General features: G+C 49.1%; 1 protein-coding gene across 1 annotated transcript; it reads right to left on the minus strand.

Moving 5' to 3' along the window:
* Nucleotides 1-1,155: 1,155 nt before the first annotated feature.
* On the minus strand, nucleotides 1,156-14,586 carry NIPAL4 (NIPA like domain containing 4). Its single transcript, XM_032337183.1, has 6 exons — nucleotides 14,234-14,586; nucleotides 10,561-10,800; nucleotides 7,967-8,023; nucleotides 6,741-6,831; nucleotides 4,366-4,526; nucleotides 1,156-3,512 (listed from the first exon to the last, which is right to left on the minus strand). Exons 1-6 carry the CDS (start codon nucleotides 14,550-14,552, stop codon nucleotides 2,884-2,886), a joined length of 1,497 nt encoding a protein of 498 aa, XP_032193074.1. The 5' UTR covers nucleotides 14,553-14,586; the 3' UTR covers nucleotides 1,156-2,883.
* Nucleotides 14,587-27,941: the final 13,355 nt, after the last annotated feature.

The following is a 27,941-nucleotide window of genomic DNA, read 5'->3' on the forward strand; positions in this document are numbered from 1 at the left end:
GAACTGGCATTGTATCCTACTTTCTTTATGTGAATGATCTCATTTAATCCTCACAAAAGCCCTGAGAGGTCTTTGGTATCTGATTCTATTTTTCGAAATTCTCAGGGCTTTGAGATTGCCAAAGGATTTCAAAGGCATCAAACACAAATGCTTTGATTACTGCAATGCCTGCTCACAAAATTAGCCCCTTACCGAAACACTGCTGCCTGCTTAACACCATCATCTAAACTAGCCGCCAATCCTAGATTGGCCAGCCACAGAATGCACAAAACCTGGACAGACAGACCGAGGTCTGCGTCCCAGCTCTGCTGCTTACTAGATGCGAGAGAGTGGATGAGTTCCAGAACCTGAAGCCTCTTTCTGCTATACTGTGGGAGATAACCATGGGTATAACACCTCCCTCAAAAGTGCTGTGATCATCAGGGAAGTGCACCCCGTGATAGCACCCACCTGTTCCTGGCACAAGCCAAGTGCTCAGAAACTGCTATGACGGTTTTAGAGTTGCTCTTCCGGACAGGCCGGGGGGTTCATTTAATTCTGATCTGGACTGAGAGCTGGCCCCCGAACGTTTGGGCAAAGAAGGACTATTGGAACAGAATTGTCCCTACATTCAATAAATGTTTTTAGGAGTGCCAACTATGTGTTGAGCAGTGAGAATAAGCAGCAGATAAAGACCAACTCCCATGGGGCTTCCGTCTACACAGGGGAAACAGCACGGATCACAGAAAAGAATAAAGTAGTGCCAGCCTTCTTTAGTCCTTCCGGGAGATGTACTGCCTGGTGGTTAAGACTCTAGGCTTGGAGCCGGATATCAACTTTGAATCTTCCTGACTGCGTGACCTTGGGGGATTGCTTAACCTCCCTGTAACCCTTTCCTTGTATATAAAATGGGGATTAAAAAAATGTATCTACCTTGGGGATTTGTGAGGACCTAAAAGAATTCACATGAAGCTCTTAGTACTGTGCCCGGTTCCCAGTACGGGCTCAGGCATTAACAAGGGATGAATATTTCCAATGGACTATTCCCAAAATGGTCTTTCCCACTTCAGGGAGGGGGTGGCTGCAAAAGCTACCGTAGGGACTTACTTCGCAGCCACAACCCTCCAGAGATTGGGTACCAGCCCCCCAGCCCCAGACAAACCAGTTTCATTGTTCTGCGTCCAAAGAAGTCCGAGACACAAGTATTGAGTAAACATACTCAGGGTCTTTATTCTTGACCCCGCAGACCACACTCTCAGGGCCCTTCAATGACTGCCATTCTCAAGATCCAACATGTTGCATTGATTTTAGCCACAGACAGAAATCCACATTCATTAAAAACCGGGGATTTGAGGCTGGAGGTGCAGGAAGCCAGTCTGTCGGTCAGACGAGCCTGTGGAGGTTCAAGGCCAACAAGAGTCTGGTCCGGGCTTGGCTATGCTCAGGGGAGGGGGCGTCAACCCAGAACACAGGTATGGGGTTCTACAGGGAAGCTCTGCGTCCTCACCCCAGGGGACGAGGATCAAGCCTTCCCTCTTTATAGACATACTGGCTCTGTTACTTCCCCTTCAATGGTCCTTCCAACACCTGGAGCTAGAAAGAAGACAGGAAGCAAACTCTCTCTCTCCAGTTGCTCTTGTGTATTGAATGCTTCTGGTCAAATGTGAGGGGACTAAAGGCGGTCCCCAAAGCAGGTGGTGTTGGAGCAGTCATGACCTGCTATTTCTCAGGGCAGGGAGCTCATCAGTGGCCCTGGGGACTTGGTTGCAATCAGATCAACAGCCAGAATGTACCCCATGGCAAGCTTACAATCCCACAGGTCACTAAAGTTCAAAGCGGATCCCACTGCTCAGGCACCTGAGGCTACAGCCCAGAAATTACCCAGAGCCCCTCCCACCTGGGTTCTTGGTTGGGCACCAGAGTAAACACAAAAGTTAGCTCCGGGTTTCTAGAGGGCTTCTGGCTGCTTTCTGCCAATTTCTGACGCTGCTCCTCCTTCTCCCCACCTCCCCAAATCATATTTTGGTTGACTCCTTGAGGAAAAGGAAAGTGCATTCTGCCAAATTCTATGACGACAGCCGGACTACTTTTAAGACCAGCGCAAACACGGTTCTCTTTCCAGAGTGAGGCGAAATGAAACACTGGCTGTGGAGGACCTTCTGTTGTCGTTGTTCTCGTCATGTTGTTTTGAGTCCTAAGGTAATTGCCCGAATATCTCCGTGACGACTCCTTAGGACAGAGAGAGAGACAGAAGGGGTGGGTCTGGGGACGGACGGAAACTAAGACGCTGACCTCCAGGCTGGAGTGCTCGGGGAATGGGGCTGCTGCAAATGGTCCCTGAGACATCAGGTGGTTTTCACCGTAAGAAGGTCAGCTGAGGTCATGCTTTTGTCCCCAGAGCCCGAGTGGCAAAAGCAGCAGGACGTCTCACATCAGTCGTCAGTCCTGGATGGGGAGGCGTGAGGAGCTGCTGTCCGGGCCTCTGGCAACGCGCTTCCTCCTTGGGCGGAGGAATGGGATTCAGTCTCAGGAGAGCGAGCACTAAGGATTTCCCGACAACCAGCATCTCAGGGAAGGTCTTGGCCTGTGCTACATTCAACGGGTCAGATTCCCCCTTCTTCCCCACAACGCAGGGATGGCACCGAGGACACAAGTGGGAAGGGAGGTCCAAAGGACCTGCTGGCACCGATGTATTTGGTCGCTGAGGCTGTTTCCACGAAGTTCCACCGCCACCACTCACTGGGTAGGGAACCTTCTTCTGGAAACAGTGATGAGGTATAAATGAACATCGCGAGAAAAGAGAGCCCGCTGGTAACAGTGCAGGCGAAAATCACCGGGTGCCTCTGAAATGGAGAGGTCAGGCTATACCGTAGAGCTCATCTTCTCACTCACCGATTCCAAGTTTTAAGAATGGATTATAAATACTCTGGGCTTCTCTTCTGGTGATGGGGTGCTGGAGAGTTCTATATTGTCCACAAGGACATTCTTGTCTTCCAGTCTGATGACGGTGGGCTCAGGGGTGGGAGAGGGGGTTGGGTTTTTGTGCATGTGGGGCAAGCTGGTCTGGCTGATGTCCAGGTCTTTGAAAGCGTGAAGCATGAACACACCCAGAATGATGGTGACAAAGCCAGAAAGGGTGCCCACAATGTCCACTGCAGACATGCTGTGCCATTCCTTGAAGAGGATGACGGAGGAGGTAACCACCACCGTGGTGAAAAACACATAGTAGATGGGGAACACCAGCGAGGTATTAAAAATGTCCAGTGCCCTGTTGAGGAAGTTGACCTGAGTGCTGAGAGAGAGTGCCAGGATGAGGGACAGGATGTAGGGGAGGGGGTGCCGCACTACTGGCATCCCTTGGAAGAAGTTCTTGATGGTGATGCCCAGGCCCTTGACAGCAGACACAGAGAAGGCTCCGATCACAGAGCAGATGATGATGTAGACAAGGATATTCCTTTGTCCGTAGCGTGGAGCGACGACGAAGATGAGGATGAGGCAGAACACCAGGAGAAGCACAGCAAACACGATGTACCCTTCAGGAGGGGTGGGAGACAGATAACCAAGCTGCAGAGGGGGCTTAGTTTCTAGAACCTTCTACCCCTGCTCATGGGAGATAGCACTAAAAACTTGAGCCCTAAAGTTAGACAGACATAGGGTCCAGCCCCATGTCACAACTTTTAAATAACTTGGGCAGGTTATTAATTAAAGTGCAAAACTTCCATTTCCTTACTTGTAAAATAGAACGAATAATAGGACCTTCCTCATAGATCTTTTTTTGTGGGATTAAATGAGATAATGCAAACTATAAGACTGTGTCATTCCCCCCACCCCCATTAATGCCCAATGGGATGGTATTTGGACATCAGGCCTTTGGAAGGTGGCACCCTTTGAAGATGGCACCCTCATGAATGGGATCAGTGTCCTTATAACAGAGACCCCAGAGAGCTAGCTCCCTCACTCCTTCCACCATGTGAGGACACAGAGAGAAGTTGGCCATTTATGAACCAAATTATGGCCCAAACCAGGGCCTTGATCTCGGACTTCCCAGAAGTATAAGAAATACACTTCTGTTGTTTATAAGCCCCCCAGTCTGTGGTATCCTGTTACAGTGGCCTGAACATACCAGGACAATGCATAGAATGTATTTAGAACCGTGCCTGGTACGTAATAAACACAGAATAAATGACATCAATACACATCAGGCTGGGAAGCCTGTGAGCCAACCCTAAGAGGAGCCCTCGCCCCCCCACCCCCGACTTTCCTTCTTTAGCTTCCTTCTCCTCCAGGGGGCAGCACCTGGCACGGGTCAGCACCCAGTGAGACCTTCCCTGGGGTCCATCCCCTGTGCTTTCCAGCTTCTGAGGGCGGGATGGGGCGGGGTCCTACCTGTGTCTTTCATCTTAGCAGCCATCTCCACGACGGTGGCAACCTTCTCTTCCTCCGGGGCGTGTATCACCATCACTGTGCTGCCAGCCACACAGATCACACAGCCCAGCTTCCCCAGCAGATTCAGGCTCTCTCCCAGGAAATATGAGGACAGGATGGCACTGCAGGTGGACATGGGAGAGAGGGATTAGCAGCCGGGCCTGTCCCAGCGTCCTGAAGGAAAATGGTGGCTGAGCAAGCATTCATGGAGAAGAACAGATCAGGACTCACTACTCTCCCCGACAAGATGTTTGAAATAGATACTTATTTATAGGAGGGTTCTGGTGTGTGCTGGAGGAATAGACATATATGTGGATTTCTTTCACTAAAAGGATCCCCTAACAGAGAAGTCACAAAAGCCCTCATGGCATTGTCTAACTTCCCACCCAGTAAGCACATCTCCCCTTAACATTACGAACAGATGCTTTCAGGCTTGGCTTATATACCTCTGATGGCAAGCAACTCACCCCTTCACAAAGCAAATGATTCTATCGTAGGTTCATTCTAATTACCAAAAATATGATAATTTCTATTCAATGTCCTATTTCTGCTCCTTGAGTTCCTTGGGTTCATATAGAACAGATCTGTTCCTTCTTCCATTTGTATATGTCAATATAAACCACCACAATGACAATTATAGGCGCTATGTCCTAACATAATACCTAGTACATAATATATGTACTTGGTACATAATGCATTACATATATTATGTACTAGGTATTATGCTAGGAACCTTCTACTTATTTTTTTAAAGATTTTATTTATTTATTTGATAGACAAGATCTTAAGTAGGCAGAGAGGCAGGCGGGGGTGGGGGGAAGCAGGCTCCCCACTGAGCAGAGAGCCCGATGTGGGTCTCGATCCCAGGACCCTGAGATTATGACCTGAGCCGAAGGCAGAGGCTTAACCCACTGAGCCACCCAGGCGCCCAGAATTTTCTACTTATTATATTCCATTAACATCTTATAACTCTTTGAGAAGTAAAATATACTATCAGCATTTTATAGATGAGAAGACTGAGTCTCCTAAAAGTTAAAATAACTTGGCAAGGTCATACAACTAGTAATTAGCAGGGCCAGGATTTTAGCTGAGTTTCTGTCTAATTATAAATCCTATGATTTTTCCTCTACACCTCATTGAAGAGAATTCCTGTGACTTCCCTGTGTTTTCTCTTGCCTGGGCAAAACCCCTCCAGTTTCTCGCTATTCCTTGGTGATATGATTTTCATTTCCTCACATCCTCAGATGAGCTGGCAGAGGTGAGGGAAGAAGGGAGGGAAACTGGACAAGGCAGGTATGATCGCAGGACAGCTTTCTGTTTCTTTAGGAAGGTAACATGAGCATAGGGTAAAAGGCAGTTGGCTGATCTAGGACTGAATTACTCCCTAAAGTTCTGTTTAAGGTACCAAGAGAGAGGGCATTGATGTCCAAGCTCCTCTGAATGTCTTCCGTCTCTCCTCTAAAACTACCGAAAACATTGGCATTTGAGAGAGGCTGGGGGCATTTGCATAGGCAGGTCACACAGTGGAGAATTCCTTACCTCTCCCAACTTCCTGAGAGTGGAGATTTGTACAGTGATCAGATAGGCGACAGTGTAATCATGGCTACATCAGCCAGCTGTGTGATGTGAGTCATGCCTCTGTTTATTCTTGATTGTGTCAATGTTACAAAATTGTAATCAAGATGGTAAAAAAAAAAAAGAAACTGTGTGTACTGGGTGTGGTTTTATGGGATTTACCAAGGCACCCAGGTTAAAGCCAATCATCACAGCCAGCTTCAAAGGGGGCTCCAAGACCCCCCTCCGTCCCCAGGAACTATGCTTATAGTTAGAGAAGAAGGTGGCAATGGGAAGCCCACAGAGTTAGTCCTTGAAGCAACGCCCTAGGGATTATTAGCATCCCGCACTGAGCAGAGCAGAAACAGAGGCTTAGGGGAGTTTAGGGGCTGGCCCATGGTAATGTAATTACTGAGTGGCTGAGCTTAAGGTCAGAGCTCAGGGAGAGCCGATCTCGAGCTCCTGCCTTCTAACTTGAACGCTGCGCCTACTGACCCACCAAGACATTGACGTGAGATGTCCGGCTTGGTGGCACTGGAAGCCCTTCCAGCTGGTCTGGGCTTGGCCGCCCCCTCTATTGGCCATGCTTCTGAGAGAATGCTAGAGAAGAAGCAGCCAACAGTCCAAGGCTCGGAGCTCGGACCAGCACAGTGCCACTTTCTGGGAGCTGGGACCGACCCAGGTCCCTGACTGCAAGCGGCAGGTGACCCCAATCACAGTTCCAGACCTCAACAAACTGAAAATAGGAAGGAGGGAGAGACAGCAAGAGAGGAGATGATAACCTTATGAGGACACTCAGCGCTCCCAGAGGCGTGACGACAGTCGCGGGGGCAAATGCGTAGGCCCCGAAGTTGGCAACTTCTCCGGCAGCCACTAGAAAATGAAGGGAGAAAACAGGGTAGTGTGGCTTCGAGGCCCCATCTCCAGCCCAAACTAACCTGCGTGGAGACAGTTTCATTCAGTGATCAACCATTCCCAGAATCCCGGGACCGCATTCCCTAGAATCTTGGTCCTTATGCTTTACCCCTGGCGAATCTGATCGGAATGTCAGGCCCAGACTCTCCTGATCAAATCCTTCCATTTTAAAGCTAGGCCCAGAGTCCAAGGTCACATGGCATGTGGGTGGAAGGACGCCTTCCTATCCCCGAGGCATCTTGGCTTCTAGTCCAGGCCACCGTGAAGTGTGCCTCAGGGACACCCGATGTTTGGCCTGTATCTACACGGTGCATTCTAGGAAGTGTTAATACCAAAGAAACATTTAGTTATTGATTCTCCAGGTACCACTTGGTCATGGAGCCATCTGTCCCAGAGGAACTGTGGGCAGGTGGTTAGAAATTCTGACACTCCCCCACAGCCTGGACGAGATGCATAGAATGTATCCTCCACATTTGAGTTTCTAGTTTGCAGACAACTACAAGTGCATTTTCTGTGTCTGCTGGTAGAGAATGACCTGGGTCTGCCCTTTGAAAGGAGAGGATGAATGCGGTGGCCGTGACTAAGACTGGGATCAAAACCTGACTTATAAATGGAAAGCTGGCTAATTTTTCCATTCGAAAGAATTAGGATTGGAAAGCCAGCGAGGGTGGGTGGAAAGCGGGGGTAATGTGCGAATGTGTAAATCTGGGCAAACTTTAAGTGGCAGACCAGCCATCCACTACGTCAGCCAACACACTGCCAGTGGAATGGAAAACCTGGCTAGGGCTGCCAAGACACTCCGACCGGTAGCTGGAGTCTCTCCGTTTCAAGGCTAGTTGAGTAATGACACCTCTCTCATTAGCAGCTCTCTACAAGCCTCTCTGGGGATACAAGTTTCATGGATGCAGGACTGACTTGGGGTGAAGAATGTGATCCGAAATACGGGGAAGATGTTCTACCTGCAACGACTGCCAAGGTTTTCTCTTTGAGATTCACACTTCGCACAAAGACAGAAATATCCCCACCACCCCCCCCCTTTCGTGTCCGCCTCTGCCATCAGTGCATCAGTGTTGTTAGGAAAGAGCCCACTTACTGGTGAGAAAGCCAGCCCACCACATGGCGTCCTTCAGGTAGCCATACCCTCCGTCCACTGTAGAAAGGAATGGACACAAAGTCAGAACTTGGCCGTGCTTTCTCGGGTCCTTTCTCATTTCTACCTTAACTCTCCAGTATTGAGGGGTTCAATATATGTTTCCCTTGCTTAGTCCTCTGGGCATGCCTCTGGGCCCCCTCCTGAGTGACTTTATCCATTCCCAAAGTTGCACATACCATCTTTATGCTGGCTTTATTTCATTTATGGGTACTGAGCCTTTCTCCTGAGCCTAGATGAATGTCCAGTTGCTTACTTGACGTCTCTTGGATCTCCCACAGGCATCCCAAACTCTGTCCTAAACAGAACTCTTGATTTTAAGGGCACCCCGCCCACCCACCCACCACAGGAAACTCAGTAAGTGGTACCTCCATGTACCTAGCTGCTTAAGCCAGAAACCAGGGAATCGCCCTCGACTCTCCCCCTCCTCCACCTTCTGGGTTCCATCCAACCTGCTGTTTCCCTCTCCAAAGAGCATCTCACATGTGTCCACTCCACTGCCACCACCCGACTCCAAGGCACTACCCGCTCTGGCCTGGGGTGAGGCCACAGCCTCCCAAGGTTCCTCTGGTGTCACTGCCATCATCCCTTTATAACCCATTCACTCAGAGCAGCCGATGGTCTTTTAAGGATGTAAATCATACTGTCACTCCTCAGCTTTTAACAGGCCAATGGCTTCCAAATACAAGACAAAATCCTAAACAAGCCAGTTCATAGTTTTGAACCTGTTCACATCTCCAAAGGTACCTCCCTCCACTCTTCTTACTACTGTCTAGCCACTCGGGCTTTCTTCTAGTTCCTCTAAAATGAGGAACTCTTTTTGGCCTTAAGACCTTTGCTTTTCTGTGTCAGGAATAGTCTTCTTAATGACATTGGCTTCTAGCTACCCTCACTCTTCAGGGCTTTGCTTGAACGTTGCTTCCCCTAAGATGCCCTCCCTGACCCCTTATCTCTGTGATGTCCCCTCGGGATTCTCTTTATCACACCAGCTCTGGTCCTTCATGGTACTATAAATTGAGTTAATGTATTTATTTTCTGGCATTTTTCCCCACTCAAATGGAGACACTATGACACCCAAAATTGTGTTTGGAGCTAGAACTGGAGCTAGAATTGGAACCTCAGGAGTCTGCTTCCAAAACACAGTGTCTCACAGAACATGACACTGAACATGTCCAAACCTGAACCATCCTGATGCCATAAACCTGCTCATCCTGCACTCTCCATCTCAGAAAACAGCGCCCTGGTCTCCCCAGTCGCTCAAGTCAGAAAGCTGAGTCAGTCTCGACTCTGTTTTACCCTCCCCTTGGAGCCAGCCAACACCAAACCCAGTAAGTTCTACCTTTGAAAGCTATCCCTGGACTCCACCATGGTCTCTGTTCCCACCGCAATTCCCCCAGTTTGAGCTGTGCTCTCTCTCTCCCCTACCTGGTCTCCTAGGTGCTGTGCTTGTGCCCTAATCCATTATCCACGCAGCAACCAGGAATAACCTCAAAAAGTAAATGGAACTATGTCTGTCCCCTGCCTAAAACCTTTGTCACTTACAAGTGCGCCCAAACTCTGGGACCCCGTTTATAAGACTCTGCCATCTGGCCCTTCCCCCATCTCTTACCCCCCACCCCACCACCCCCTCAGCCCTCCTGAGCTACTTTCAGCTTCTAATGTCAGTCATGCTCTCTCACCTTGGAGCCTTTGCACATGCTGTTCTTTCTACCACGACCTCCTCTTTTCCCCCGCCCTTAGCCATCTCGTCATTCAGGTCCCAGCTTCCAGATCACTTTAGATAAAACCTCCCCTAGCCCTCCCGGCCTGGGCTTTTCATGCCCCTCCAAAATACCCCCTAAGTGTCCTGGATTTTCCCATGATAAAGAGCATGTCACACACTGGGGAACAGTTGCCTGGGTCCCCCACTCGGCTCAATGCCCCATGGGTCCTGGGTCCCCATGTCTAGCGTGGGACCTGGCACAGCAGGTATGCAGTGAATGATAATTAAATGAACAAATTCTTTTACACGTGATTCCTTTTCTCCAGAATGGGTTCATAGATATACACCTTATTTGCAAGCAAACAACTCCCTTGTGGACAGAGCCTCAGTCATTCTTTTGTGGCCTGTGAGAGGCTCCATCTGAGAGGCCACGGGGCAACTGGAGATACCGGTGATACCACTGGAGATACCACTGCTCTGGGCAGAGGTATCTGTATTCCCATTTGGAAGGGAAATCGTGGTTGCTCAGGATGACAGAGCTGGTAAGAAATAAAACTAGACTCTATCTGGGGTTTCGGATTCCTGGCCCTGAAACTTTTCCTTATCTGTACCCCAATTAACATATCTTGAAGTTCTCCAGAAATGTTGGATTTTTAAAGGGAGGTCTCCTGAGGGTGGACTGGCTTCCCAGCGGGGTTAACAATGAACCCTTTGCGACCATGGAAGCTAAGCTCGTCAACTGCCGCAGGGGACCCCCGTGAAGGGAGGTTCACAGGGCTGGCTGGGGGCTCCGCTACCTAGCACCCCATGTCCGTCCGCCCTGCCGGGACCCTACCGGCCCGTGTGGCCCCGGAAGCCACCAGTCGCTGAAGGCCTTTCTTCTTGAGGATGACACTGCTGCCGATGAGGAAGCTGGACAAGAAGGCCAGGCCCAGACCAACGTAGAAGCCATAGTTCTGCCTGAACCTCTCCTTCCAGCTGTGAGAGGTGACATTGCTGGGCACCTGGGGGCTGAGGTCGCCGACGATCTGGCACAGGACTTGGTGGGAGGAGCAGTACAGGCTGATCAGGGAACCTGGACGGGAAGAGCACGATAAGAGAGTCACACCGGGGACATGGGTGTGCTTTCAAAATCCTGGAACTGGCCACTGTTTCATACCCCATAGTTCAGCCGCAGTGGGCCTCCATCCACACAAGGGGCTTCGATCCAACAACAATAGATAGCATCCTCTGAGTGCCTACTCCCGGCTAGGTGTTTTATTTGCAGAACTCATCCAATTTTTATGACCATCTGTCAGATCAGTGCTGCCTTGAGTTCCCATTTCATAGATGGGAAAATAGAGGCCCTGAGATGTCAGGCACCTTGCCTAAGAACACAGACTGCCTGACTCCAGAACTCTAGCACGTGACCATGAAGGTGTTCTGATGCCCCACACACCAAGCAGGGTCCTCCAAGCCCTCAGACATCACTGACTCCAACCCCCCACCCTCCCGAGGCATCCCTCCCAGCCTCTGGACCTCGGACAGCTCAGGATCACACAGGGAGTGTCCCCTCCAAGCGGCCTCTTCACTGCCATATCCGTACCTCCAGCCACAACCGGGACTCCTGATAGTTAACATGAGGGATTGAGGCTAGAACTCCCACAGCCCCTTCAGGGCCTGCAGATAACTAAATATAAGCAGCCTGTTGGCTACAACAGACCATTCCTGGGCCTTATTCTAAGACCTCTGGGGCTCGTGGCCAGCGGCGGGGGCCTCCTTCCAGCCTCAGACGGATTACTGTCCCTGTCGCCCCATGAAGCATCCCTTTAGTTCACCTTCCAAGTCCTAGAGATCCTGAAAGCCTGAATCAGCCCTCATGTCCCAGAACCCACCAACCCTTGCTGGCCTTCTGGCAGAAACACTAAGGACAATAGGACAACCTTGGGCCTGAGGGGCACACCCTCTGTCAGGGGAGCTAAGTTGCCCAAGTTCAGAAAAACCACCTAAATCACAGCCAGTAATTCCCCAGCGCCACGACCACATGCTCCTCTGCTCTAGGGTGTTCCGTGAGCATTCCTATCATGGAAATGGCACAGGGATCATGTCCAGGGTTTTAGCCAAAGAAACTGGGGCCCTGATAAGTTTGGTAAGCTGAGTAAGACGACACTGGCAGCACACAGTGAAGCCAAACTGTTCTCCGTGTGATGTCAAAGCCATGCTCTTAACTGCTACCGGTGCCCCACAGGGCAGGCAGCAAGGGCAGGCTGGGTCTTCGCTTCGTCTCTTGAGGGTTGTTTTAAACTATGAATTCATTACCTACATTTAAAATCAGATTTCCCGGGGCGCCTTAGTGGCTCAGTGGGTTAAAGCCTCTGCCTTCGGCTCAGGTCATGATCCTAAGGTCCTGGGATTGAGTCCCGCATTGGGCTCTCTGTTCAGCAGGGAGCCTGCTTCCTCCTCTCTCTGCCTGCCTCTCTGCCTACTTGTGATCTGTCAAATAAATAAAATCTTTAAGAAAAAAAAAATCAGATTTCCCATGAAAGTCCAGCTTTTGATCTGCCTCTACCTTATGGAGCGCACCTTCCCAGAGCCCACCACTGACTGCTGCTGAGAGTGGCTGCCCCCTTAGGACACGTTCTATGCAATTCCCCAGGGTCCGTAACTGCTGCCCTTCAATCATTTGGGTTATGTGCTCAGCCCCTGTAGGCATCTGAATTTGTGACTGCCAGCAGTAGAAGGTCTTTTTCAAACTGTGGGGCACCAAAATTCAGGCTCCTGCTCCAAGGACGGAAGCCTGGGCCAGGCACTTCTCCTCAGAGCAATGAGAACTACAGGCCGGCACTGAATGGGCCTCAAAGTCTAAGGTCATGCAGCCCTGGCATTGGCAGTATCTGGATCATAGAGTGGCATCTTGGTCAAATAAAGAAAGAGCAATGTTGACCTTTCTCCCATGGCACAGAAGCAGAGAACAATGGTGCTGGACAGCCCAGGAGATAGGCTGGCTAACCCTCTTACTTGCAGCCAGGAAAACTGAGGCCCAGAGGAAGGGAAGGACTTGCTTGAGTCTCACAAAAACCTAGTGGCAGAGCTGGGCCTGGAAGCCAATGGGGACATCCATGTGTCTTTTGCAATGGGTGATCTCTCTTCCTAACACCTGTGTCACAATCAAGAGAAGGTATGACAAGAAGCCATCTCCATCCCTACTCAGATTTGGTCTGACCTCTCACTCCTGTTCCTCAGCTCAGACGGTCGAGTCTGGGGAGTTCCCTGAATGCAGGAAATGAGCCAGAGCCAGGATATGGGCCAAGGAAGGTGACTCCCTAGAAGAAGGCCAATCCCATTCCCACGCCCTTCACCTGCCTTCCTGAAGGTGCATCTCCAGGAGGTGGAGCCAAAAGGTGAACTTGCCTGTTTTGGGGAAGCCTGAAGCACCCAAGGCCTCGGCAGCCTCCACTGAATTAAGTTTTCCCATAAGGGCAGAAGGAAAAAGAAAGGTCTGATGGCCAAAGGAAATCCAGCTCTGGGGAGGATGCTCATTAGACAAATGGCTGTTGGGCCTGGTGATTCCTATTTCTCTTCCAGAATATGCTAGGACCAGGGAACATATTCTTCCCCAGGGGAAGGTGAGGCTGAAAGTGGACTGCATTGTTGGTCAGGAAACCAAAGCCAGCCAACACCCACAGAACTGGCTTTGAACACTTCGCTGGGCAAGAGAAGTTAGAGAAACAGTGCTCTCCGTCAGGCTGCCAGAGCAAGGGGAGGTAGGAACACGGACACACATCAAGAAAGGAGTATAGCAACATGAGTGCAGGTTTGAGAATCCAAGAGCTCTAATTTTACATTCCACTCCCCCAACTGCAGGACCCTTGTGCAAATTATCAGGCTTTTCAGGGCCTCTGTTTCTTTCTCTCCGGAAAGAAGACAGCATGGTAATAATACGTACTTGCCCTCTAGAGTGAAGGACTAAATGAGATAATGCGGGTAAAGGGCCTAGTGCACCACCGCATTCCTGGTAAGAGCTCAACGCACAGCTCAGGGTCTTTCCTTAGCCCTTCCTGGTTTTCTTTCCCTCATTTTCCTACAAGGTGCATTTGGGTTTGGCGGTGGTGAGTGTCTGCGCCCCTCTCCCTGGCCTTTGGTGGGCCCCAGGGAGACAACCAGACCCTGGCAGGTAAGAGAATCTGAAGCAACTATACATAAGAAACCACCGTGAAACCCCCCACCTCTGGCTGAGCAGCTCCAATCAATTATGCCTGCCGCCGCCTCCTCCCGCCCCACGAGTCCCTTTTCCTCCCATTCCCCCTCTCAGCTCCCCAGCTCCGAAGGTGGGGAAGTCAGCCAGAACCCTGCTCCTCTCCCCCGCCCAAGACCGGCCCGACCATAGGTCATGCTGACCCAGCCCTCCCCAAACTCCCCAAACCCTGCGGTTTGGGCCGCCGCAGGAGAGCACGCGAGGGAAAGGAGCAGCGGGGAAGGGAAGGCGCGAAGCGCGCGGCGCTCCCGGGTCCCCTGGGGACCGCACGCACCGTTCTGGCAGCTGGCGTTGCTTGCCGGCAGCTCCATGGGCCCCGGGCGCACGGACCGACCGACGGACGCGCGGGCGGCTGGCGCCCCGGGCTCCCCGGCTCCGGAGCAGGTGGCCGAGACTCGTCCCGGCTTGGCCGGCGTGCGAGAAGCTGCTGGGGTCGGGCCCAGGGGTGGAGAGAATGACGCGGCCCGGAGGGGGACGGTCCCTGGGGAGGAGTCACCCCGGCGTCTCGGGCAACTCCCTGGGTCGGGGGCCCAGCGCCGGGGCTGCCAGCACAAGGGCACGCGCCCTCCCTGGGTGCGGAGGCTTCCAGGCATCCCGGGAGGGATTCGCCGGGTTGCTGGGTGTGTGTGTGGGGGGGGAATCCCCTCACCCCCACCCCGGCAGGAGGCAAGGGGGCGGGTCCCCTGGCGCCGCCCCTCCGCGACGCCCGGACTGCACAGTGGCCTCGGCAGGGACAGAGTTGATGGGTCCTCAGAGGTGGGAGAGGGGGAGACTTCCTGGCCAAGGTGGAAGTGGAAACGTGGGAGTTGGAAAAGGCGCTGCAGCCCGTTGGAGCCCTCTCAGACTGGGGTGGTGTCGGAGACCCTGGGTTTTTTCCTGCCTGCCTGCCTTCCCCGCTTCCTACTTCCTAGCCTCCCTGCCTTACTCATTCATTCAACATAGGACTGAACTGTGCTGGGCACCACCGGCACACAGTAAGTGCGTGCCCCCAAAATGGTGACTACGTCTTCGCGGAATGAATGGACGAGAGGCGCTTGAGAGAAGTATATTTCTTCTTCCGAGGGACTGGAGACCAAAATGAGTTAGCCATATTCTCTGTCCCTGGAGAACTTTATATATTAATGAGAGAAACAAAATGAGATTTATTATCGAGAAACTGGTGTCTTCCAAATCACCAAAAGAAAAAACAACCCAACTGTGATTATGGGAACTGTATTTGCTCCTATGGGTAATAGTAAAAATAAATTAGAGAGACACTATTCTGGACCATAAAAACACTTGTGCAATGCTTGCTATAGGCCAGGCACTGTTATTAGTGCTGAAAAATCCCTGTTTGTTTAATCCTCATGACAACCATACATAGTATATACTCGGGAAACTGAGGCACAGAGCGATCAGGTAATTACCAGGTTTCCCAGCTAGGAAACGGAGGTGAAGATGGCAAGCATGCTCCCCGTGGCCACGCAATATGCCTGGCATTTTAGCCCGAAATACACTTGTTTTTTTTTTAAGATTTTTTTTTTTTTTTTAATTTGACAGAGAGAAATCACAAGTAGTGCTCCTGAGTAGTGAAGACATGGGACCCCCAAGAAAGGAATGGCCGATTTTGGCAATCATGGTCACTGACTTCCTGGAGGAGGCAGCTTTTAAAAATAGTTACTTACGGAGTCTTCACTATGGGACAGACCCTATACACGGGACACCTGGGTGGCTGAGTGCGTTGAGTGTCCGGCTCCTGGTTTTGGTTGAGGTCATGATCTTAGGGTTGTGAGACTGAGCCCCGCTTTAGGCTTCCTGCTCAGAGCAGAGTCCACTTGATTCTCTTTCTGCCTCTCCCTCCCCCCTGGCTCCTCCCCCTGCACATGCTTCTCTCGCTTTCAAATAAATAAATAAGTAAATAAAATCTTTAAACCCTATACAGACATGACCCCTCATTTGGTACATACCATTACCATCTCCATGGTACAAGTGAGAGAAAACTGTACTTAAAAAAAAAAAAACCAACTTTTGGTTATAAAATAACTTTAGATCTGTAGGAGAGTCACAGAGGTAGTACCCAAAGTTCCCATATATCTGTTACCAGGATCCCTTAATGTTGACATTTTATATAGGAATATACAAAATATATTAGGAAATATTCTGAGAAACTTGCCCCAGAGGTCCCACAGCTAGTGAGGGCACCAGGAGTAAACAGGCTTTGCCCTCCCCTCGCCGACCCCCCTGCCCCAGCCACCAGCCTGTCCTCCCTGTCCTCACGTTCCACCTTTCAACTAGTGGCCGTCTAGCTGGGACGCAGGAGATGGGTTCTCCCAGCATGTGGCTTCCCCTAACTTTCTGGGTGACTTTAAACAAGTCATGTACTGTCCAGGAGAAACAGTTTCTTCATCTGTCAGATAAGAGAGCTCCTTTCTGTGTGTGTGTGTGTGTGTGTGTGTGTGTGTGTGTGTGCGCGCGCGCGCGCATGTGTGCATGTGACCATGGAGTAAGGTAGGGCTTAGAAGGAAAAGGAAAATCACAGCTATTTCTAACATTACACCTCAAAGTTCAAGGGGCCTTAATGCTCCCAGTCCTTCCCCTCACTTTGGAGGGATGTGGCACCAGAGTTCACATGGAAGTGAGACCTCCAAGTCCAGTATGAGCTGGACCACAGCGCAGCCGGAAACTGGGTGATCAGAAATGATAGTTCATTACGGAAGCCTCCGAGCTGTCTGAGAAGGAGGATCGGATGTGAGAATTTAATTGGCCTTTTTTCTTACCTAAGCATTTCTGAGGCTCAGATCTAACACGTACTACAAAACAGCATCCATCTCAGCCCTGCGGGAGGACCACACTCAAACACTCTCTACCTGCACACTCGACTGCGTTTGTTCCAAGGACACAGAACAAGAGATCTGTAGTCTTTCTTTCTGGCCTGGGCTTTTTTAATCATGAGAGAGGATGTTTAGATTGTGGTCACGTTATGCTAGAGCTGAGCCCAGATCTTGAGGGACAGATACACACCTGTGTGCTTTAATATATATGTTTGTGGATGGGTTTGTGATTTGTGAGGCCGCTACATTTTAGGGTCCTGGGCAGGGGCTCCCTAGTCCCGAGATAAGGGCTTTCACCCTGTGCTTTGAGACAAGGCTTGTGAGAGGTCCGTGAGCTTCATGTTTTAGGGCAGTGGGCTGAGGTGGAAGGAGCTGGGATCTGCTGAAGGGCCTTCCACACCCTCTCTGGGCCTCAGGCTCCCCATTTGTTCTAGAAGGAGGCGGGGCTTCCCCAGGGCTGGCATCAGCATCCCGGGAGCACAGAAATAATGAACCCCATTGAACCACAGTCTCCTCGCCTGCTGTCCTGACAAAGCCCTTTTCTCCCTGAGCCACAATAGCACTGTCAGGCAGGTAGCAGGGCCTGTAGCATTGTCTCCCCAGAAAAGAACAACAGGGTTCACTGTCTATCCCAGGCTCGTTGACCAGGGGAGGGCGGTGGCTTTGGAAGGGTCTGACCAGCCAGAGACAGATGGGCTCTGTCCTTAGCTGGCCAGACTCTGGTGAACCAGTCACATCTCCTGTGGCCAGTTATCTCTGATGAATAGGAGAACTAATTTGCCGAAACCCAAACTCCCCAAAATGTGACCCTTCTAAGTGCATGTCCGAAAGTTTTATGGTCTAGAACTGAAGTGTTAATATGGCAGCCATCAGTTCCGTGTGACTATTCAGGATGTGGAAAGTAGCTAATGTGAACGATGCTAAATGCATAAAACAGACACTGTTAATATTTTGAGCCACATAGTTGTTTGCTGTGGGGGGCTGTCCTATGCACTGTAGGATTTTTGGCAGTGTCCCTGCTCTCACCCCACAGCATACACGGCTGCCCATTCCCAGGCTCCCCACATTATGACAGCCAAAAGCATTCCAGACAATTGCCAAAATCTCCCCAGGTTGCAACCCATGCAGATTGCAAGGACTTAAGAAGAAAAACAATGTAAGCTATTTATAACTTTTTAGTATTGATCACATGTTGAAATGATAATATCTTGGATATAATGAGTTAAATGAAATGTATTATTCAAATTAATTTTCTCTACTTCTTTTTACTTTTGTAAAGTGGCTACAGAACAATTTAAAATTACATAGCGGCTCACATTATATTTCTATTGGACATTGCTATTTTAGAGGGCTTGTTATATGTTGTATGCATGTAAGTTACGTGTATATATGTATACACATGCTCATTTCATCTTTGCAGCAATCCTAGGAAGCAGATTTTATTATTATCCCCATTTTCCAGATAAGGAATGAAGCCCAGGGAGGTCACTGAGCCCATAAGGAGAGAAGCCAAAAATCAAACACACACATACTTTTCAGATCTGCACATACTAAGTTTCCTAGGTCTAATAACATGCCACGAGGCTTGGGTAGGTCACTTCCCCTCCTGGCATCTTACCTCAGGTACAAGGGCTGGACAAGATGCCGCTTGTGGTCCTTTCCCACCCTGCAGAGCTGGTCTTCTGGGCAGGGCAGGGAGGGACAGATGGCTATCACCTCCTTGAGACTGACCTGGAATCATGGGAATCTTGCCCGTTGGCATGCAGAAGCCGGCCAACTCCTCTTTTTTAGGTGGGTCCCCGGGATGGCTGCTGTTCTCATAAAAAGCTTTATTGTCACTAGAAATAATACTTGGGATGGTCACAGGTGCACTCAGACTGACTCTAAGTAGAGCACTATGCCTAGGGATGAGTCCAAATGCAGCTGGCATCAATAATGATGATTAATGCAACACACTGTTACTGACTTCTTCCTCTGTGTGTTAAGCACTTTGCAGGCATTGCCTCAAATGGTCATTGCAATCCCTTATTCTGGATACCATTTTAGGTCCCATTTTACAGATGGAGGAATAAAGGCTCAGAGAAATGAAGTGACTGTACCAAGGTCACATGCAATGGTAAAGACAAAATTTCCAGCTGGGCTTGTGTGTCCCTAGGGCAGCTCTCCTAACCAAGGCACTGGTTTTGGGAGATCAGAGGCTTCTTTCCAGACCTCTTCCTGGTCCTGCTGTCTATGGGTAGCTGGGAAGACCGGGGCCATCCAGAAGCCACACGGAGAGCCACACAACCTTCAGAGTTAGAGCTGAACTAATCAACACTCGTAGTCTACAGATGGGGAAACTGAGGCCCAGAGAGGGGAAAGGTCACACCCAACATTGCTGCTAACTCATGGCAGAATCAGAAACTTATTGATAATCACTCCAACCCTGATCTAGCACTTTTATATCCCACGATGCTTTTTTTTTTTTTTTTGAGCAGAAAAGATTGACCTTAGGGCAAATAATGAGAGTTATTATTTTTGGCTACTTTTTGGAGCATGAGCCAGTGCACTAAGGATTTCACGCACATGCTCCCATTTACTCCTCACAATAAGCCTCTAAGTCAGGTGCTGCTATGATTCCCATTTTAGAGATAAAAAAACTAAGACTAGGAACGGCTAAGGAACTTGTCTGCAATTAAATACTGCAGCCAAGAGGAAAACCAGCAGATTCTAGAGCCATTCTTGACCACATTCCTCAGGCTGATCTCACTGCATTTTAGGGGATCCCCTATCAGAGGATCTGACCACAGGTGGGAGACGTTTCAAATTCCTACGGAGAGCAGAGCTCACTGGGAGGAATGTATGTGGAAGTGCTGCATTGCTTGGCCTTGGCATGGATGTGCAGAGAGCCTAATGCACTTAATTCATGGAAAAGAGCTTCAGATCTTATCAAAAACTAGCTATGGTCCCCTTCCTATTGAAATGAACTACGGCAGTGCATCATCTATGTTGCAGGTTCTCTGATCCTCGTGGCAGTCCCATGAGGCAATGGAGTTATCCTAGTTTTATAGTTAGCTGATGACAGAAAGAGCCTAGGAGGGCTGGTGACTTGCTCAAGGTCACGCAGATAAGAAGTAGCTAAGCCCAGATTTGAGCAGGTCCTCAAAGCTCTGCTTCAGTCTCTTCCTTGTTCCCTGTCTTTCATTCTTGGCAGTCACCGCTCAGGCTGGCGACTGAAAGTGGGGGATCTGGGGGACCGTAGTGATGCTCCTCTCCCACACCTGTTTGTTTGTGGGAAGAGAGGGTAAGGGCACAGGGTGCTCTGTGACCAGAGGGAGGCCTGTTTTTAAGCTGGGAAGAGTCACCTTGAAAAGGAAGGACAAACTTGGGCTTTTAATTTTGAGTTTTAATTTTGAGTTTTAATAAATGAACCCATCTTAGACTTTGATATCTAAGAGGTTGGTATTAAAGGGTTAGGGGATGTGAGTTCTAGTCCCCATTCTGCCACTAATATACTGGGACCAGGGGCAGGTCCTTCTCATCCGAATCTCAGTCTCCCTAATATGGGAAATGAAAAAGAAGGACTAGACAGTGGTTTTTAAAGCTTTTTTTTTTTTTTTAAATGAGATGGAGGTAGATACCAAACTTTTTTTTTCCAAGGAGAACATTAAATGGAAGGACAACATACAAATGTCCTTCAAGAGGCACTACTTTCATTGTTTTGGGGGAAGAGCCTAGAACCTTGTCTCCTTGGCTTCCATGTTGTCTCCCAGCTGCCCCTCCCCTGCTGCTGACACCCCCCACCCATGCTAGGGCTTGGAAGATCCTATGTTGATTGTGGGGTGCCTGTGTGGTCTCCTGAGCACACAATGTTTGCATCTTACGGGATGCTTCCCTAGAGCCGGTTTGGGGTTCAGAAGAATGGCCAGAGACTTTCCTGCACAGGGGGCTCTTGAAGGGTTGTCTGTAGGCTCAGGACCTTAGCTCTCTAGGCCCATTTGTTCCCCAGGCCCCGAGACACAGTCACAGAGTTGCCAAGTGGGTCTGAATCCCCCTGCATGGGTGGTACAGTCTGAGTCCCAGGAGGAAATTCCCACACACTCTGGATGCATTCAGCATTGGGTGTGAGAGCGCTGTAGGCGGAGTGGGCTGGGAGATGTGTCTTACTTGCCAGCCTGTGAATAGCTCAGCCTCCTTCAGGGCTTCTGGGGAGGAAGAGCAGGTTTGGGGTGCGTGTGGGTCTCACCTCCATCACACACAATGGCTGTGTGGCCCTAGGCAAGTTACTTACCTTTCCTGTCCCTTCTGTAAAACAAGTATAATGACGATGATTAACAATGGTAATAAAGTTACTTACCTCTCACTGAAGACCTGCTCTGTAGATTCTGTGTAAGTGCATCTCATCTGTTACAACCCAGCAAATTCTCACGTTAACCTTATGAGGCAGGTGGTTACAGGATCCATGTATAGATGTAGAAGTTAGTGAGGCACAGAGAAGTTAGATGGTTTGCCCAAGGCACACAGCTCCAGCTAGCACGAGGCAGGAAAACTCTTGTTTTTCTCACTCTGAAGTCAACATTTTCACCTGTGACATTATACTACCTTCTTAAACTAAACCTGCCTCCAAAGGCTCTTTTGAGAATCACAAAAGACAACCTACATCATAATCACAGAGCCGGCATATAGTAGGTGTTCAGTAAATGGGTTCTGGTTCCTCATCTTCTGCCAGATGCCCCAAACGTCCCCTGCAAGCCTGAAGGCGGATGTCCATCAACAAGTCTCTTCCCAGTAAATGAAAGTAGGGGAAGGGAAGAGAATTTTACCTGATCTCAAGAAAAATTACCTTTCTCCTGCAAAAAGTGCTTCTTTAGCGACTGTTCCCCAACCCGTGATCCATGCAACACCATTCCACATCATCCCATGTTCAGTGAAGTTTGGGAAATGCTACATTCTCAACTCTCCTCTCAGAGACGCTTATCGCATATTAGCACGTTAAAGGCACAGAGAAGTCCTACCCGCAAAGAATCCTGCTCAATTTCGTTTAACCCAGAGTGTTCCAAACCCCCCAATCATGAGAGTCCCATGCCTCACCCCACAAATATCGTATTCCCATAAAACCTATTAACATCCTGTTCTAAAGAACACTCCTGGGAAGGAAGCGGATTCTTTCCCATTCCTGCAGATAAGGTGACTAGAGGCCAGAGAGCTTACTTGGATTATCCCAAGTCACACAGCTATAAGGGTAGGAGCTCTAAACTCAAACTCACTACTGAGGCCCATGCAGGGCAGAATAGTGGTTAAAAGCAGAACGTGGAGTGGGACAGACTGGGTTTCCATCCTCCTCTACCATTCCCCAGCCGAGTGTCCCCGAGCAGGTTACTTCACCTCCCTGGGCGTCAAGTTCCTCATCAGTTCCATGGGGACAAGATGGTATCTATCTCCTCAGGCAAACTGGGGTACTCAATGAGTTAATACAAGAAAGGTGGTCAGATCAGCAACTGGCATAACGTAGTGAATGATTACTGTTCCTACTAGAGTTTGCATAAAGTGAAGTTTACCCGAGTGTCTGTTGCCCTGGAGGGGAGTTTACTGCTATTTTAGAGAGTCAGCTGCTGGCAGCCAGGACCCACCAGGGCCTTGCTGGAGGGATGCCACGGATTGCCAGCAGCTCTCGGGAGCCCCTTCTCCAGCCAAAGTTTCTAGAAGGCGTGTGTGGAGGGATGCTCCTCCCCACCTTCCCCCGGGGCCAGGCCTCTTCGTGGTACAGACCCAACAGCCCACATGGCTGCCTTCTCTCCCTGTCTCTTGTCCAATCTCAGAGGAATCCTTGCTGGAATTGTCACTTTGCAAAGCTGAGATGGGTCCAGGAAGGAAAGCTGGGATAAGCAGGAAGCTTTGTTCACGAAACGCTGACTTTGGAGCCAGATGGTCCTTCTGAGCCAGGCTCTGGCACTTTCTACTTTCGTGGTTTTAGCCAGATCTCTTGACTTCTCTCAGTCTCGGTTTCTTTGTTTGTAATATGGAGATACTAATGGTACCCACGTCCTAACTTTGTTGTGAGGTACCAAGTAATAGAAAGTAATGTCTAATAGGTGCATGCTGTATGTCAGTCCTAGCAGCCCGGGATGGCTAATATCATCATAGACAGGATTCTGCTCTCATGGAGCTCACATTCTAGAAGGGGCAGACATGATACAAACAAGCAAACAAACAAATAAAAAGTAAATCAGAGTAGAGTAGCTAATGCAGAGAAAATAAAATAGAATAAGGGGCAGAGAATGACGGATAAAATGGTCAGGGAAGGCCTCACTGAGGTGGTGATATTTAAACTGAGACCCGACTGACAAGGAGTGAACCATTAAGAAGATGTAGGGAAAGAAGCTTCCGGACAGAGGGAACAGCTAGCACAAAGGCCCTGAGGGGCAAGCAAACTTGGTTTGAGGGGCAGAAGGAAAACCCTTTTGACGAAGGGGGAGGAAAGTGGTCTAAGACAAAAATCATCCACTCCTCGTAGAGACCCAAGAGAAATAAAAACACCAAAACTTGTCCTATGAAAACTTGTACACAAATGTTCGTATCAGCATTAATCACAATGTCCAAAAAGTGGAAGCACCACAAATGTTCATCTGATGAATGGACAAAGTCTGGCACATTCATTCAATGGACTATTACTAGGCCCTGAGGAGGACAAAGAGCCCGATACATGCTATAACATGTGTGAACTTTGAAAACATTATGCTCAGTGGAAGAGGTCAGACACAGAGGTCACGTGCCATATGAAAGGTCGAGAATAGGTAAATCTCTAGAAACAAAAAGTAGATTAATGGTATTCAGGAGCTGGAGTGCAGGTCGGAGGAGAGATGGGGAGCAGAATGTGGAGGGATCGTTAATGGATATGGGGTTTCTTTTGGGGTGACTAAAATGTTCTAGAATTAGATGATGGTGATTGTTGCACAACTTTATGAATATATGAGAAACTGCTAAATTGTATACTCGTAAAGGATGAACTTTATGGTAAGTGGATTGTATCTCAAGTTTCAAAAAAATCAGAATTCTAGGCAGGGGCCAGGTTAGAGGTTCTGCTTAAGTTTAGGGTGGATACTACTATTATGTCCATTACTAGAGAAGAAGGTCCTAACAGACACACACACACAGAGTACACAGCTGGCCCAGGGCCGCACAGCTGCAAAGTGGTCAAGCTGTGGCATTCATACCTCAGCCGTCTCGTTCAAGCCCTTTTTTTGACGTAAGACTTGTGTAGAGCCCAAGGCCTGGTGTACATCCAACACGCACTCAATACAGGCAAGTGATGAATATATTTAAGGGTTTCCAGCTCGTGCACCTCAGGGCTTTCATGCTCAAGGCCGGCCTCCACTCTCTGAGCTGCACCTCTCCATAGGTCTCTATTGGGAGAGAAAGACCGCATCCACTGCAGAGGGTGCAGAGGGCGCCCAAGCCTCCTCCTCTGTTGCTCGTTAACTGAATACCAACACAGTCACACTGGAAATTCTGGTTTGTGAGCCGGGACTGGATAAGGAGGCCCAAAGGAATCCAGAGCGTGGGTTAAGGTTTCTCCATGGCTTGTCAGGTGGGAGAGGACACTCAGCCCCGCCCCTCTACCAGAGGACCTCTGCCTGGAGGGGACTGGGATGGGGATGTGGGGGAGGGGGCGTGGGCAGAGCCACGAGCCTCCGGATTGGCCGCAGACCAAGGTTCTGGGCCAATAAAAAGCCACGCCCCCTCCTTTCCCCCCCCACCCCCCCAGCTGAGTTTAAGATGAACTGGTGATAATTATCTGCATTTAGCTCTGCGAAGAAAAATGTAGATGTTTGTTTTGCGACCAGTCCAATAAATATGTTTGTGCCTTTCTGTCTTGCACTCTGCCTTCCCAGAAAGCCTGGTCTGTACAGATGGGTCTGACATTTAGTCCCACCCAAGCAGAACCAAGAGTAAGTGGTCCTCATTTTAGGGAAGGGCCTGACTGGTGGTTTTTACTTTTTTAGAGGTCCCCACATCCCTTTAAGACTCTGACAAAAATTGTGAACTCTTGCCCCCGGAAGACACACCGACCTATCCGTACATACTCTTCAGGGGGACTCAGGTTCATAACCCTTGGTTTTTGGCCAAAGGGGGAAAAATACTAACTTTTTGAATGTACATTTCATAAAGAATGGTGAAGGTCGGGAGTGTTCTATATGGAATCTGGATGACATATAGTAGTTCGAGGCTTTACACATGCGTACAAATCCACTGATCTTCACACTTGGCATGGTAAGCCTTGAAGGTGCCTTTTCTGGTTAAGTCACTCTTAACTAATAATCACAACTACAAGTCATTGAGCGCTAATCCCACACACCATGGAGTACTAGTAATCACAACTCGAAGTCACTGTGCTGCACATGACATGCCTAACTTAAACTCTCACATCAAAGGCAAGCGGTGTTACCACCATTTCACACAGAGGTTTACTGAGGTTAAGAGCAAGACCACAAAGCTGGGCAGCAGTCACAATGGAATGCAACCCCGGGCCTATGTGACATCACCACTCTAGGCTAACTGTCCTCTTTTCTTGGCTCCAGTAGCAGGAGGGAGGTGGGGAGTGGGGAAGGAGGAGGATGGGAGCTGACTTACAGGAAGAGTTTATTTATTTGACAGAGAAGGAGCACAATGAGGCAGAGAGGCAGGCAGAGGCAGAGGGAGAATCAGACTCCCCACTGAGCAGGGAGCCCAATTCGGGACTCCATCCCAGGACCCTGGGATCATGACCTGAGCAGAAGGCAGAGGCTTAGCTGAGCCACCCAGGCGCCTGGAAGAGGAGATGCTTGTTCTCCCTCATGCCTCCTGCTCACAGCTTCTTAAGGATAACCTCCGAGTTGGGACCCCACTCCCACCACTTTTTTTGGTCAGAGTGCTGAATTTCAGTTGATTTCAACTGAAATTGAAATACGGGGTTTGAAATATGGGGGTTTGAAAGTTTTTTTTTTTAAAGTAATCTCTGCACCCAACATGGGGCTTGAACTTACAACCTCAAGATCAAGAGCGGCATGCTCTACCCACTGAGCCAGCCAGTCATTCCTACCCCTTAATGTATGGTTTTTAAATTATAAAACTCATAATACTTTTTAATTAAAAAAAAATTATAGTTCAGGAGGGTATCAAATAAAGGATAAAAGCCCACCGGCTAATCTGTGGTCAAGAGACAGTTGCCACCAGTAACAGATTCTCCGGTATCCATCTAGAAATGATGTGCACATACCCACAAAAATGTGCATTCTTTTAAAAAATGGGATCACATTACACAGATTGTATTTCAAGTTGTTTTTTTCACCTTGAGGTATCTTACAGACTTTTTCATATTAGTATATATGAATACACTTCATTACATGTAGAATGCTGCTTTTTTAGGATATTCCAATGTGGGACTATTTCATAACTTAACTACATTTCTACTGATTATCAGTAAGGCAGGTTGTCTTCCGGTTTTAGGATTATAAACTCTGCTATAATGGACATTCTTGAACATCTATCTTCACACATGCAGCAGTTACACCTGTAAGAGAAACTCTGGAAGTGAAATTGCTGGGGTAAAGGATTTGCTTATTTAAAATGTTTCCTCCTGGGGCGCCTGGGTGGCTCAGTGGGTTAAAGCCTCTGCCTTTGGCTCGGGTCGTGGTCCCGGGGTCCTGGGATCCTGGGATCGAGCCCCACATCCGGCTCTCTGCTCAGCGGGGAGCCTGCTTCCTCCTCTCTCTCTCTCTCTCTCTGCCTGCCTCTCTGCCTACTTGTGATCTCTGTCAAATAAATAAAAAAAAATCTTAAAAACAAACAAACAAAATGTTTCCTCCTAAAGGGCTGTGGTAGGCTGAATATTAGTCAGCTCCCTGCCCGCCCCCGTTCACATCCACATGTCTGGAATCTGTGAATCTGATACCTCACGTCCCAACAGGGATTTTGTAGATGTGATGAATTGTAGAGTCTTGAGGTGGGCAGATTATCCTGGGTGGTCTGGGTGGACCCAACGTAATTACTAGAGTCCTTTCAGGAGGGTGCGGGAGGGTAGAGTCAGAGGAGAGGGCCGTGAGAAGATGGAAGCGGAGACTGAAGGGACGTGGCTCTGAGCTGCAGCCTCTAGAAGCCACAAGAGGCAAGGACAGGTCGTTCTCTGCAGACGCCGGAGGAACCAGGTCTGCTGACATCTAGATTTTTAGCCTAGTGTCCAAATAAATAAAATCTAAAAAAAAAAAAAATTTTTTTTTTTTTTTTTTTTTTTTTTTTTGTTAAAAAAGAACAAAAGGGGCGCCTGAGTGGCTCAGTGGGTTAAGCCTCTGCCTTTGGCTCAAGTTATGGTCTCAGGGTCCTGGCTTGGAGACCTGCATCAGGCTCTCTGCTTAGCAGGGAGCCTGCTTCCTTCCCCCCACTCCTGCCTTGCTGCCTGCTTGTGATTTCTGTCTGTCAAATAAATAAATAAAATCTAAAAAAAAAAAAAAAATTGTTAGATTTTTTTTTTAGCCTAGTGTCTAAATTGGAAGACTTTGGTCTTCGGATGTCTGTAATTTTAAGATAACAAATTTGTATTGCTTTAAGCCATGAAATCGACAGTAACTTGTTAAAGCAGCAATAAATTGGAGACCATGACAGGGCTGCATCCTCTTCTGACCAGAAGTTGTTAACCTGTTTAGATTCCTTTTGGAGTATGAGGCGATCTATGAGGCACTCTCTATGAGGAAGAAAAAAATGCACCTCTTTATGTGTCTACTGTTTCCAAGAAAACACGGACCCCCCGAAGCTTGTCCCTGGACCTCCTAAGGTTAGAGCTGTCCTTGTAGGACCCCAGCTTCCTCTTCCCTCACCAGCTCCCCGAAGGCAGGCTGAGATTCGTATCTGTGGTCTCTGGTTGGGAACTAGCCGCTTGTTGGTACAGGAGGACCCCTTGGAGGCCATGTGTACCACACTCACTTTAGAAATGGAGGAAAATGAGGCCCAAGGTAGAAAAACTAGGACCAGACCTAAATCTCATGATTCTTGGTCCTGGATACTCTTTGGTCTGTATACCTTTTGTCTGCCAGGGAGGGGGAAGTAGGGAAGTATTTCTGGGCTCAGCTGGGTGTTGGAAACACTTCAGGTTACAGGTGAGGACAGTTTTCTTAACCGATCAACTGCAGACCATAAAGGCCTCCCTAGGTTGCCCTTCGG

The sequence above is a fragment of the Mustela erminea genome, chromosome 3 (assembly GCF_009829155.1).
Source record: "Mustela erminea isolate mMusErm1 chromosome 3, mMusErm1.Pri, whole genome shotgun sequence".
Lineage (NCBI taxonomy): Eukaryota > Metazoa > Chordata > Mammalia > Carnivora > Mustelidae > Mustela > Mustela erminea.

Excerpts from the sequence above, each read along its gene's own strand:
- NIPAL4 (XM_032337183.1), bottom strand. The coding sequence starts at position 14,552 with ATGCCTGGAAGCCTCCGCACCCAGGGAGGGCGCGTGCCCTTGTGCTGG. Across the intron at positions 10,801-14,233 it reads CAACGCCAGCTGCCAGAACG|GTTCCCTGATCAGCCTGTAC; the intron begins GTGCGTGCGGTC and ends CTTCCCGTCCAG. Across the intron at positions 3,513-4,365 it reads TGCTAAGATGAAAGACACAG|GGTACATCGTGTTTGCTGTG; the intron begins GTAGGACCCCGC and ends CCCCTCCTGAAG.